This window comes from Gavialis gangeticus, unplaced genomic scaffold (genome assembly GCF_001723915.1).
Source record: "Gavialis gangeticus isolate Ggan-Ray unplaced genomic scaffold, GavGan_comp1, whole genome shotgun sequence".
In the NCBI taxonomy this organism is placed as follows: domain Eukaryota; kingdom Metazoa; phylum Chordata; order Crocodylia; family Gavialidae; genus Gavialis; species Gavialis gangeticus.
The window spans coordinates 30,615,534-30,629,638 of record NW_017729006.1 but is presented as its reverse complement, the minus strand read 5'-3'; the positions used below and the strand labels follow the sequence as shown (position 1 = coordinate 30,629,638).

General features: G+C 44.5%; 1 protein-coding gene across 4 annotated transcripts in view; it reads left to right on the top strand.

Annotated features, from left to right (window-relative positions):
• VPS41 (VPS41, HOPS complex subunit) overlaps positions 1-14,105 on the top strand; it is a 185,012-nt gene that overhangs the window by 66,757 nt on the left and 104,150 nt on the right. For 3 of the 4 annotated variants that reach the window (XM_019509074.1, XM_019509075.1, XM_019509077.1), the window contains one exon: positions 1,689-1,763. The exons of the other annotated variant lie outside the window; for it this stretch is intronic. In XM_019509074.1, the coding sequence (XP_019364619.1) occupies positions 1,689-1,763 (75 nt within the window). The remainder of the gene's footprint in view (positions 1-1,688; positions 1,764-14,105) is intronic. 4 annotated transcript variants of the gene reach the window in all.

Below are 14,105 nucleotides of genomic sequence, written 5' to 3'. Positions count from 1 at the left end.
CATGGCAGGGGGTCGGACTTGATGATCTGCTCAGGTCCCTTCCGACCCTACCGACTATGAAACTATATAGCCTAACGCAGGTCTAAATGAATAACTGCATTTAGAGGTGAATACTACTCATGTCTGAAATTCCTCCAACCTATGTTGTACTTGCCCATTTATGCATTGCATGTATTATAATATATGTAATGTGCAATATATTACTCATCACACTGTATACGTATATAAATATTTATATATGTATACAATATGATTATAAATGTTATATAATATGCATGTATATGTAATATATAGAGTATATACATGAATATAATATGTGTATATATAATATTCATATATAATAATGTATATGTAATATTCATACACACATATACACAATACATATATATGTATATGTGTATAAACAAGCAAAAAAGATTATAAACCCTTTTTGTTCTCTCTAATCTCAGAGAACCTGGTCCTCTCACCCCATATTTTGAAATGCCTAAAATATATGGCAGAGGGCATTTTCTGTGGCTTAACTCCAGAATGACACTGAACTGTGGAAGGTGTAGGGAGCATTTCCCTGCCGCCATCGGGTACCCAGGTCAGTCCTGGTTTGCCTGCAGGTATGAAGGGGCAGCTGCAGGCTGCAACACGTGCATGCTCCCTCTTTTGCCAATATTTGCAGTGCTGGAATTACATACTTATCCCTTCCTAGTAGTGGTGTAGTACAGTTCTTTTTGTTGGGTTTAGTATATTAGTAACAGTTACATGCATACATTTGTGTGCAGGGTATTTACATTTTCCTGATTAATCTGCAGGGTTTTTAAAGTTAAAATCTGTGTTAAGAACCTTAAGTGGTAACAGAAAAATTATAGTAACTTTGATAATACAGGGGATAAAATCATTATTCAGGTGATCAGAATTTTTTCATGCACTATAGCATAGTCAGATATTGACATTATTCTTATAGTGTTAAATATTTTAGTTAAATGCTCTTGTGCATACTTCCCAGTACTTGGTATCAGGGCAACAATTTCTGTTAAACTAAGGTACTGTTAAGTGCTATGTAACTTTGTGGGTTACAGATAGAAGAAAACAATCATCTTAAAAGAGTAGTAGAGATAAAATTAGCAAAAATATTCTTGATGCCCTTCTCAGGAACTACCTTTTAACGGTAAGGTATAGGTTGCGTAGTTATATGACTGTTGCTGAAATACTTTCTAACACTAACTTTTGAAGCTGCTGTTAAATATGGAAGTGAAAAGTTAGAACTAATTTTTCACAAGAAAATAATTGCCATATCCTTTTGGAACAACGCTGAAAAAATGTTATGCTGTTTTACTGATATTTTTTTCCAACATTTTTTTAATAGAGTTTTACTTGTGAGAACCTCATAATGAGAATGTAGTATACAGATTCAAACCTGTGAGTTGGAGCTGTATGTAAAATGCCATACCTCTCTAAGTCCCTGGAATAGGTAATTAGGAAAAATGTCAGGTTTCTGGGTTAAGCATAACGGCTGGGAACAAAGGTCTATCTTAGCATTGTTACAGAAAGACCTTTTTTATTTTTCTTGAACTCATGCAGCTCAAACACTCAACCACTTTTTATTATTTAAATCTTGAGTGGGAAAAACAGGGTATTTGATCATTGATGCACCTTTTCTTAAAGTTTTATGTGTGGTTTTTTTTTTTTATATGTAGAGCCAAGTGAAGATAAATCAGATCAGCCTTGATGAAAGTGGAGAACATATGGGCATATGCTCAGAAGATGGCAAGGTACAACTGTAAACCATTTACATATTTTAAGAGGTAGTATGTAGTGTTCATGATCTTAACTTTCAGATCCATGTGATATCTGTGCAGTGAATTCCCACGCTTAACATCCATTTCATGAAATGGGCTCACTTCTGAATACTCATAATTAAAGTCAAATATATTTTGCACAAATGTGCCTTAGGAAAAGTAATTACAAGAATGTCAATAATGTAACTGGTATTAAGCTGATTAACAGCTGTGGCAGGAGGACATGTCACCTTAATCATTACTGCTATGCCAGTTATACTTCAGTGACTAGTCTGCTGCTCCTGCAAGACAGTAGTTTAATGCTTTTCTGCTATAAATCCACAAAATTGGATTTTGTGGGCATGATTCCTGTGGGCTGGTGGTTTTCATTTCCACACAAGTTATGAATGTTTCTCTTGAATTATAGAATCTTTTGATAAGCAATCATAGTTTATCAGAAGAATAAAGTGTCTTACAACGGCTACGTTAAATAAATGTAAAATCAATATATGTACAGTTTCCTAAAAACTGGCACCTACTTCCTTGACTGAGGACATATATCATTTGTGCAGTGTATAACTAACAATTATCAGTGCTTCCCTGGAATGTTGAGCTGTGACATTTAGTGGTTTTGGTGATTGATTTTCCACTTATAAGAATGTCTTTTTTGTTTTTAAGTCGATGGCAGTCTTTTCTAATGTTGGTTTACAATGATAAAATTCTAATGCACAGGGTGTATTTAAGCTTCTTTTCAAAATAATGCCCTTAGTAGCAGACACGGTGCATTAAAAATCACTTCTCAACATCCGTCTGACTTTGAGTAGAACATGGTTTTTACTAAATCAGATTTTGGGGTTGTGTGCCCCACTTCCCCCCAGTCCAACTCCATTGATCTGTTAAAGTCTTGTAAATTTAAACTAGTTTTGGGTCTTGCAGTAGGAAAAAGAGGAAACAAACTTGTTTTGATTATACGTATTAAAAATTAATTTTTGCTCAACATTCATGGAGCCAGTTTATGTAGCCAAGGTTTTTGTTTCTCAAAGATATCTTGATGTCAGTATCTTGACATCATAATTGGGAAACTAGTGCCTATCAAAGAGGTTGTAGAATTTTATAGCCTGTGAGAAACTAGGAAGACTAACATAATTGTCTAAGCAAGATAAGAGAAGGGTTAGTAATTGTGTAGGGTAATCAGAAACATCAGGTTGGCATTGATGAGTTTGCAAGTATTTGAAACGAAGGTAAAGAATGCTCCATGTAAGGTTTTATTCAGTGTGGTGGTGGACTACAGAATTGAGCCATCGTTACTAGAAATTTATTTCAAGTCATGAAAATGCAGTCCACTAGATTTAAATTAAATAATGAACATATTTGATTTTAGGATTTTGCATAATGCACAGATTTATAGTGTAAATGTTAGACAACTGTAGACTATAAATTATAGAGGGATGTCCTTAATGAGAGGGTGGAGCCAGTCCAGGCCCAGCAGGATATAAAAGGAGACTCTTCAGGTGACTGCCTGCAAACAGGGTAGGCAGTTGCTGGGGGCAAGAAAATGAAGGGGGAGAGAAGCCACGCACCAGGTCCTGCTGAGGGAAGGTAAGTGATCCAGCTGCCTGTGCCTTTGGTTTGCTAAGTGTTTGGGAGGTGGGTTGTGTGTGTTTGGGGGATGTGCTCTGAGAAGCTGGGAGTAATGGCTGACTGCTGAGTGATTGCTTCCTGGGCCTAACAGAAGCCCTAACAAGGGAGTGGAGCCAATCCAGGCCCAGCAGGGTATAAAAGAAGACTCCCTAGACTATCTGGGAGCCAGCAAATAGGGGCTGCAAACAAGTTAAGCAGTTTGCTGGCAGTTCACAGGGCAGTTCCTAGGCCAGTTTGTGGGCCTTCCCCCTCTCCTCCCCCCCCCCCCCCTTTTTTTTTTTTGAAGGTCAAGTCTTTCAGCTTGGTGTGAGAAATGAGGAAAAAGAGGAACACTTTGGGGCCAACGAGACATAAACAGACCAGTTCCAGGCAAGTTTGCTAGGGAAGGTCTGCTTGTAAGAGAGAGAAGGCAGATTAAGAGACCCAGGGACATGGCTGGAGGATGTTGCACTGCCAGAGGCACAGCTACTACCACTGCTTGCACCTGTGAGGCTTCTGTCTAGGCAGGATTGCTCAGCATCGACACTTCCACCCAGGTCCAGGTTTGGCGCAGTGGGGACCGCGGGTTTCAGGTTCCTTCCAGTGATGGCCAGGTCAGGGAGTGCCTATGGTGTGAGTGGTGCCTCCTGGTGGTCCCTCTCAGGGAACAGGCAAGAGAACTACAGGAGGAAGTGGCGAGGCTCCGAAGCATCCTCTGCCATGAGGTGTTTATTGAGTCAGTGCTGGAGGAGATCTCCAGAGGAAGAAATTCTAGACACAGTGCTAGAGAAGAGAGAGGACAGGGACACCCAGGAGGGTGGAAGCTAGAGGCTTGTGACTTCTAGCAGCAAACAGAGATCTTCACCTCCACCTGCAGTGGTTTGTCTGGAGAACAGATATGCAGCGCTAGCAACAGAGAGGGAGGAGCACATTCCATTGGTGGAAGAAGACAGGTCAGGCCTGACCTAGGTGGGAAGGACCAAGATGACCAGCACCAAGAAGAAGTGACAGGTAGTGGTAGTTGGAGACTCCCTTCTGCAGGGGATGGAGGGAGCCATCTGCTGACCCTGACCTGTTGTCTCGGGAGGGCTGGTGCTTGCTCGGAGCCCTGATCCGAGATGTCATGGAGGGACTACTGAGGCTCATCCGGCCTTCTGACTACTACCCCATGCTGCTTATCCATGTGGTCACCAATGATGCGGCCAGTGGAGACCCTGAGCAAGTCGGAAGTGACTACAGGGCTCTGGGTGCAAGGGTGAAGGGGGTCTGGAGCTCAGGTTGTGTTGCCATTGATTCTTTCGTCAAAGCAAAGGGCCCAGGCAGGAGCAGGTGCATCTTTCAGATCAACACTTGACTGTGCAGGTGGTGGCACCAGCAAGGTTTTGGCTTCATTGACCATGGGATCTTCTTCCAAGAAGAAGGATTGCTGGGAAGAGATGGGATCCACCTGTTGAAGAAAAGCACCTTTACAGGCAGGCTCACTAACCTAGTGAGGAGGGCTTTAAATTAGGTTTGCTGGGGGATGGAGACCAAAGCCCTGAGGTGAGTGGGGAAGTGGGAGACCTGGAGGAAGAGCGAGCAGTAGAGGGCAGCATGGGCGGTGCTCTCAGACTTCCTCAGAAATCAGGACGATCAACTAGGTCCCTCAGGTGCCTGCACATAAATGCATGGAGCCTGCAAAACAAGCAGGAAGAATTGGAAGTCCTTGCACAGTCACAGAACTAGGATGTAACTGGAATAACAGAGACTTGGTGGGATAGCTCGCATAAGTGGAGCACTGTCATGGATGTGTACAAATAAGCACTATCATGTTCAGGAAGGACAGGCAGGGTAGAAGAGGAGGAGGAGTTGCACTTCATGTAAAAGAGCTGTATGATTGCTCAGAGCTCCAGGATGAAATGGGAGATAGGCCTGTTGAGAGCCTCTGGGTTAGGGTCAGAGGGGAAAGCAACAAAGGTGATGTCATGGTGGGAGTCTGTTATAGACCACCAGACCAGGAGGAAGTGGTGGATGAGGCTTTCTTCAAACATCTCTCAGAAGTTTGCTGATCGCAGGCCCTGGTTCTCATAGGGGACTTCAATCACCTTGACATCTGCTGGGAGGGCAGTATAGCAGTGCACAGGCAATCGAGGGAGTTTTTGGAGAGTATGGGGGGACAACTTCCTGGTGCGAGTGCTGGAGCGGCCAGCTAGGGGCTGTGCTACTCTTGACCTGCTGCTCACAAACAGGGAAGAATTGGTGGGGAATGTAGAAGTGGATGGCAACTTGGGCAGCAGTGACCATGGGATGATTGAGCTCAGGATCCTGAGGAAAGGAAGGATGGAGAGCAGCAGAGTAAGGACCCTGGACTTCAGAAAAGCAGACTTCAACTCACTCGGGGAACTCATGGGCAAGATCTCCTCGGAAGCCAGTCTGAGGGGGAGAGGAGTCCAGGAGAGCTGGGTGTACTTTAGGGAAGCCCTACTGAGAGTACAGGAACCAAACCATCCCAATCTTCAGGAAGACTAGCAAGTATGGCATCAGCCCAGTTTGGCTTACCAAGGAACTCTTCAGTAAACTAAATCACAAAAAGGAAGCTTATAAGAAGTGGAAACTTGGACACAACTAGGGAAGAATATAAGAGCATTGCTCATCCATGCAGGGATGAAGTCAGGAAGGCCAGAATGCAGTTGAAGTTAGCAAGGGATATGGAGGGTAACGAGAAGGGTTACTACAAATATCTAAGTAGCAAGAGGAGGATCAGGGAAAGTCTTGTTCCCTTACTGAATGGGGGAGGCAACCTTGTGACAGAGGATGCAGAAAAGGCTGAAGAACTCAATACCTTTTTTGCTTCATTCTTCACAGGCAAGGTCATCTCCCAGACTACTGCGCCAGGCAGGACAGTCTGGGGAAGAGGCGAGCAGCCCTCAGTGGTGAAAGAACAGGTTAGGGACTACTTGGAAAAGCTGAACATGTATATGTCCATGGGGCCGGATGAAGTGAACTCGAGGGTGTTGAGGGAGCTGGTTAATGTGATTGCAGAGCCATTGGCTATCATCTTGGAAAACTCATGGCAATCAGGAGAGGTCCCAGGTGATTGAAGAAGGGCAAACATAGTGCCCATATTTAAGAAAGGGAAGAAGGAGGGTCCAGGGAATTACAGACCAGTCAGCCTCACCTCATTCCCAGAAAAATCATGGAGCAGATCCTCAAGGAATCCATTTCTTAATCACTTGGAGCAGAAAAGGGTGATTAGGCACAATCAGCATGGATTCACCAGGGGCAAGTCATGCCTGATCAAGCTGATTGCCTTCTATGATGAGATGACTGACCTAAGCCTAAGCACTGGCTCTGTGGATGTGGGGAGGCCAGTGGGCTAGATGAATGGACTGTAAGGTGGCTAGAAAACTGGCTTGGGCATTAGGCTCAGAGACTAGTAATCAATGGCTCGATCTCTAGTTGGCAGCCAGGATCAAGGGGAGTTGATCCTGGGGCTGGTTTTGTTCACTTTCTTCATCAACCACCTGGAAGATTGCGTAGAGTGCACCCTCAGCAAGTTTGCAGATGACACCAAGCTGGGAGTAGTGGTAGATATGCAGGAGGGTGGGGCTAGGATTCAGAGTGACCCAGACAAATTGGAGGATTGGGCCAAAAGAAATCTCATGAGATTCAACAAGGACAAGTGCAAAGTCCTGCACTTAGGACAGAACAATCCCATGCACCAGTACAGGCTGGGGACTGACTGGCTGGGCAGCAGCTCTGCAGAAATGGACCGTGGGTAGGTCCTGGGGCCGGTTTTGTTCGATAGCTCCGTCAGTGACCTGGGAGATGGCATAAAGTGCACCCTAACCAAGTTTGCAGATTACACCAAGCTGGGGGGTGTAGTAGATAAGCTGGAGGATAGGGCTAGGATTCAGTGACCTAGACAAATTGGAGGATTGGGCCAAAAGAAATCTCCTGATGTTCAACAAGGACATGTGTAAAGTCCTGCACTTAAGATGGAAGAATCCCGTGCACCAGGGCAGGCTTCGGACCACCTGGCTAAGCAGCAGCTTTCCAGAAAAGGACCTGGGGGTTACAGTGGACAATAAGCTGAATGTGAGCCCGCGGTGCAGTGCGCCTTGTTGTCAAGAAGGCTAACAGCATCCTGGGCTGCATTGTTTGGTGTGTTGCCAGTAGGTCAGGGAAGTGATTATTCTCCCCTGTTCAGCAGTGGTGAGGCCACATATGGAGTAGTATGTTCAGTTTTGGGGCCCCCACTACAGAAAGGATGTGGACAAATTGGGGAGAGTCCAGCAGAGGGTGCCACAAATGGTGAGGGGGATGAGGGACATGACTTAGGCTGAGGGAACTGGGCTTATTTAGTCTAGAGAAGAGGAGACTGAGAGGGGACTTAATAGCTGCCTTCAACTACCTGAAGCGGGGTTCGAAAGAGGATGGAGCTAGACTGTTCTCAGTAGTGGCAGATGACAGGACAAGGAGCAATGGTTTCAAGTTGCAGCAAGGGAAGTTTAGATATTAAGAAGAATTTTCTCACTAGGAGGGTAGTAAATACTGGATCAGGTTACGCAGAGAGGTGGTGGAAGCTCCATCCTTAGAGGTTTTCAAAACCCAGCTAGACAAAATCTTGTCTCAGACGATCTAGTTAGGGATGGTCCTGTTTCAAGCAGGGGGTTGGACTGAGGTCCCTTCCAACCCTAACTTTCTATGATTCTATAAAACAAGTTTTGTTTCTGACGTGTAGTGTAATACATTCCTTTAGAAAGCATATTCTATGTTTTACTGGGGCGGGGGAATGGTTCTGCTGGGTCAAGTTTTTGTTCCTGTTGCTTCAGGTGATCAAATTAGGTGCCCTAATGCATAAGGGAGCGTGACCTCTTCTTCCAAAATCCAGAGCTGCTCTGGCTCCCTTCTACTTAAGGTTGAAGTTCAAGTGCAGTATTCAGTACTTTTTGTGCAGACCAGGAGCATTACTGTCTCCCCATGCTGAGCAGGTAAAAGTTCATCTGGAGACTTCAAAGAATTGGATGTTTCCAATGTCTTTGAGCTTACCTCAGAAGTGGTGCTGATCTACAAAAGAATCAGCAGGAAATATTGGGAGAATGCAACTAGAATTCAGTGCGTGCAGGGGGTGCAGAAAGCAAAGATACAAATCTATCCAACCTGCTTTGTCTCTCTCTCTCTCTTTTTTTTTTAAAGCACGTTTACTTAACATAACACCACCTGTTAATGTAAGTCAGGAATTGTATTTCCCATTTTGTTTATGTAGCTTCCACCCAAAATGGTTGCTGTAGTGTTTGTAAATCTGCATAAAATTTCTGGGCAGGGAGAGTCTTTAAGGCTCTGATTGTCCGCTGTATTAAGGTCTGCACCCCAGGCAGATTTACACCGGGGTTATTTACATGAGTTTTGTACACCAGTGTATATTCTGAAGCAGAATGACAGTTATATCCTGGGGTAGGCTGCAGGCAATGGCAGCTATTAAAGTGCCTTAGCAGTAGATGGTGGGGAATGAGTAATGGTGGTTGATGTTCCTCGAGCATATTGTTCTCTTGAAGTAAACTGTAGACAATCACCTACAGAGGTAACCCCAGATTCCACTTTTTGGGGGTGGGGATGCAAAAATAGCTGCTGCAGTGGACTGTTGCTTGGATCACCTGTCCTGGCAACACAGCAGCTGGCTTTGCCCAGGATGCAGAGCCTTACTTGCATTTGCTTATTTCTTCGCAGTGCAAGTCTTTGCAGGATGATTACTGAAAGTAGAGGCAGCCTGTCACGGATTCCCAGAGGAGTGCTTACTTGAGGCCCTGGTCTTGTCTGGTCTTTTTTGAGTACCCCCTGCAGCCAGCCTAAGCATGGCTTCTAGAGTGGGGAAGACCCCTGACTCCTTCCAGCTCTGAGGCCCTGGCCATTCAGTCCCTGATCCTCCCTGGCTATCTCCAACTCTGCTTCCAGACCCAACCATTCAGCTCCAGAAGAGGAATTTTATCTCTTCAAAGCAGAAAGGTGCTCACTTCAAAGTCCCAAGCAGTAAAGCAGACCACTCTTCTTCAATAAAAGCATTTAGTGGGGTGCAAAGGCCATGCAGCCAGAAGCCCCTGCTACATCCAAAGGGTTAAGGAGTCCCTCTGTTCCCAATCCAGTTTGGAGAAGCCTAAGCACCCCAAAGTTAGCTCATCTGTTTTCTCTCCCATTTGTACAGCCTTGAATACTCCATAGCAATTTAGCTGTGGACTAAAGTTCCTTTACTTCAGACTTCCAGCCCCAGGTGGACACCCTGTTTTTCAGTCTGCTCTATCTATTGTTTAAAGCACATGGTTTTGGAAACCAATTGATCTCCACTAGCTACACTAGATCAATTGTCTACAGCCAAAGTCTGTTTACAACCCCATCTCCATACCGCCAGCCACTGCTAGATCCATTGTCCACAGCCACGTTGTATTTACAACCCTATCTGCTCTGATCCCGCTGACTAGAATGCATACCTAAAGGATCTGGAGCAGAGCATCCTACAATAACAAAACAAACCCAAAACTGTAGCCACTCAAATCAACAAAGCCAGACTCAGATCTTGCTCTCATCTGCTACAGTACCAACCCAGACAAGGACAACAGAGCCCCCCTACAACCCATGGCTTGAACACCATAGACACATCATCAAGGACCTCCAGGCCTGTCCTGGAAAAGGATGACCATCTCAAAGTAGTCACCTGGGACAAAACTGGCCTGGCTTACAAGCAGCCCTGATCTCAGTCATGAACCTGAAGCAGCAGGCTACCTAACTCCCATTCTCACTGGGATTGTAAGGCCTTGCATCAAACACAGATGTCTGCTGTGCCCCAACATCAATACAGACCACATCATCACTGGACCAAATAAAACATGGATTATGACATCTGAGGTTCAGTTGCTTGCAGCTCTACCAGTGTTATATATGCTGTCACCTGCTCACAGTGCCCCTCTGCTGTCTACGTTGGACAGTCAGGGCAATCCCTACATGAAAGAATGAATGAATACCAATTTGATATCATTTGCAGGAAGACAAGCAGGACTGACTTCCATGGACACTCCCATTGTTGACTTCAGAGTGGCCTCTCAGGCTTTAGGCAGTCAGCAGCAGTTCTTATTTATTGCCGTCTGACAGAAGCTATAAGCATTGAGGCACTTGGTCTGGCCTTTGAATTGTGTCTCAGTGGTCTAAAGGAGGGGGGAGGGATGGTAGGTCTTGGGGAGCTTCCGTTCCTTCATACTCCTGCATAGGCTTATGTGTCGAAGGTCTTGGTCGCAAGACTCTGTACAAGCAGATTCATCAGGCACCTGACTAGACCTCTTACATGTGTGCCATGATCCAGAGGATCAATGGTTGCCTACTTTGGTTGCCTCTCCCAGTACTGCCCCCTCCACTTCCTTCTCCCTTGAAAATTTCTCTCCTTGTATTCTGTTTTGTACACATACATTCACAGCATCTGATAAAGTGAGCTTCAGCCCACAAAAGGTTGTGCTATAGAAATACAGATTACAATTTGAAACCATTGCTCCTTTTACTGTCATCTGCCACCACTGAGAACAGTCTAGCTCAGGGGTGGCCAAAATGGCAGACCCCGCCAGTGGCCAAACTCCATTTCCCAGCAGCCCCTGCTGGTGGTGCTGCAGCCAGTTTTTATGTAGACCCCAGGAGTGGTGGTCCTGTGACAATGTGGGGCCAGGGTTTCCAGGGTGACTGGCCCCAGCAGTGCTGGCAGGGCACATAGCTGGGCAGGGAGCTGCTCCGAGGCTGGGATTTTGCAGCAGTGACAGTGTGGTCCAAGGGACAGGCAGGGACATGCAAGCAGTGGATCATGGCTCTGCCCCAGCTCTGGACCGTGCTGTCCCACTGCAAGATCCCAGTCCTGGCCTTGGAGCAGCTCCCCACCCAGCTGTGCATGCTGCCAGTACTACTGGGGCTGGTTTGCATGGATACCCTGGCCCAGCACTGTCACAGCACTGTTATTATTGGGGACTCCATGGAAACAGGCTGCAGCAATGTGGGCAGGGGCTGCTGGGAAATGGAGTCTGCCATGGACCCTATCCAGCCCATGGGCCGGACTTTGCGCACGCCTAGCTCTATAGTCTTTGGAATCACCCTTCAGATGGTGAAAGGCTACTATCAAATCTCCCCTCAGTCTTCTCTTCTGCAGACTAAATAAGCCCAATTCCCTCAGCCCTTCCTCAGAAGCCATGTGCCCCAGCCCCCTCACCATTTTTGTTGTCCCCCCCCCGCTGGACTCTAACTTGCCCTTTCTGTAATAGGGGACCCAAAACTGGACACAGTACTCCAGTTTTCACCTCGCCAGTCCCATATAGAGGAGAATAATTACTTTCCTTGATTTGCTGACAGCACACTAACAGCAGCCCAGTATGCTATTAGTCTTCTTGGCAGTGAGGATACACTCTTAACTCATATTTAGCTTATTGTCCACTGTAACCCCCAGGTCCTTTTCTGGAAAGATGCTGCTTAGCCAGGTGGTCCCAAGCCTGCATGGGATTTTTCCATCCTAAGTGCAGCACTTTTCACATGTTCTTGTTGAACCTCAGGAGATTTCTTTTGGCCCAATCCTCCAATTTGTCTAGATCACTGAATCTTAGCCCTATCCTCCAGCTAATCTACTACACCCCCTGTCTTGGTGTAATCTGCGAACTTGTTTAGGGTGCACTTTATGCCATCTCCCAGGTCACTGATGGAGCTATCGAACAAAACCAGCTCCAGGCACTCCACTTGATACTGGCTGCCAAGTAGACTTCAAGCCATTGGTCACTATCTGTTGAGTCTGATGATCCAGCCAGCTTTCTGCCCACCTTACAGTCCATTCATACAGCCTATATACCCTTAGCTTCCTTGCAAGAATGGTATGGGAGACCGTATCAAAAGCCTTGCTAAAGTCAAGGTATATTGTGTCCATTGCTTTCCCCACATCCACAGAGTCAGTCATTTCATCATAGAAAGCAATCGGGTTGATCAGACATGACTTGTCCTTGATGAATCCATGCTGACTGTTCCTGATCACTTTTTTTTTTTTCTCCTCCAAGTGCTTAAAAATGGATTCCTTGAGGACCTGCTCCATGATTTTTCTAGGGATCAAGATGAGGCTGACTGGTTTGTAGTTCCTTGGATCTTCCTTCTTCTCTTTCTTACAGCTGGGCACTATATTTGCCCTTTTGTGCAGACCTATTAAAATAAGGCCTCAGCTAGGTTCTTGTAGCTGTCACTCTTACACACAACCTTTACCACAAGTGAGACATTGGCAGGATGTTTTTGTAGAGCTCCATATCTTTCTTGTTGTTTTATAGGTAAAAAACACCTGTTGAGAATGATAAACTCTGTATACAGAGTTACAAAAAGGAGAAATAATTTGGTTCTGTTAAATAAACATTGGATAAAAATAGATGATGCAGATTTTTGAAGCAGATATAGTGTCATGAGAATTTTCCATGAACTGGTGTGGTTTTGTTGGGCTGCCCAAAGGACAGTTATTTGCATCACACACTGAGCAATTTTACCTCCAAACAGAAGTCAATTTACACAAAGAGAGAAGAAGGCAGTTCACCTTCTTGGAAGAAAATTAAGTGATGCAAACTGCTTTTTCTCTTTCTCTAAATTGCATAATTTATTACTATTTCATTTTCCTCCTTTATTACTCCCACACTCTATCATTGAATCGGCTTTTCTGACTGAGAGAGAGCACTTCCTCTGAATTGGTCAGGGAGAGAGAATAACAGTTGACTTTCGTGAGAACCAAGAGAATAACAAAATACTCTGTGAGACTCCACTGCTAGATGCTGAAACTTGGAACCCGTTCGCTTAAAGAAACAGCAAAATCAGGAAGCCTTGACATGGTGCTCTGACCATTCTTTTTTACCCACTTTAACTTAAGGTAACATTTATTGTAATAATTAAGGCCCAGAATAAAGCTGTAAAGTTGGGAAGAAAGGTACTGCAAAAACTCAAATACAGAGGATCTGCAAAATGTAGGGGCCTCCATTTTAGACTACCCAAAAAATGTGATAAACTAAATGGAGAAAGAAAATAGAACTAGATAAATCCAATATAGCTTTGTAATTTCAAAAGAATCACTTTCTCTCTGTAGGATAAAAGACATTAAGAAGTAATAAACTGATCTATAGGGTCCCCTGAGTAAACATGATGATAACTTACATTTTATGCTGTGTTGTTTTTTTCCCTTTAGTTAACTGGATCCATTTTGCTTCCAAATTCTTAAAGAAATATAAATGTTGAAAACTTGTACTGTTACGTGCAGTGCAGTACTTTAATGGGAGAATTATCATTCTAGTTGCCATAGTTATTTCATCTATTGTTGATGTTAATTTTGATTTTTCACTTTTAAATATGAGAAGCTAGTGTACATGCATGTGCTTTAAATGGTTAGATTTCCTAAGTGAGTAAAAGATTTGTATCTTTTAACTTCTTCCTTTCCTCTGCCTCTTGATTATTTTGTTTCCTCTATTGCATGATGTGCCATTCTCATTTGTCTCCCTTTCTCCAAGAAAACCCCAACAACCAAAAGATTTTGTTGGCTTAGAGGCAGTTCAGTCTTATTCGTGTATAACCATATACACATACCACATAATCAGAGCCCTGTGATGCTGTCTCACTGCATCTAGGTATTGATTTTCATTCCTCTGGAGTGGTAGGTTGGCCCAGGCTGGTACGTGGAATGCTGTATAAAGCGTGGTATAGACT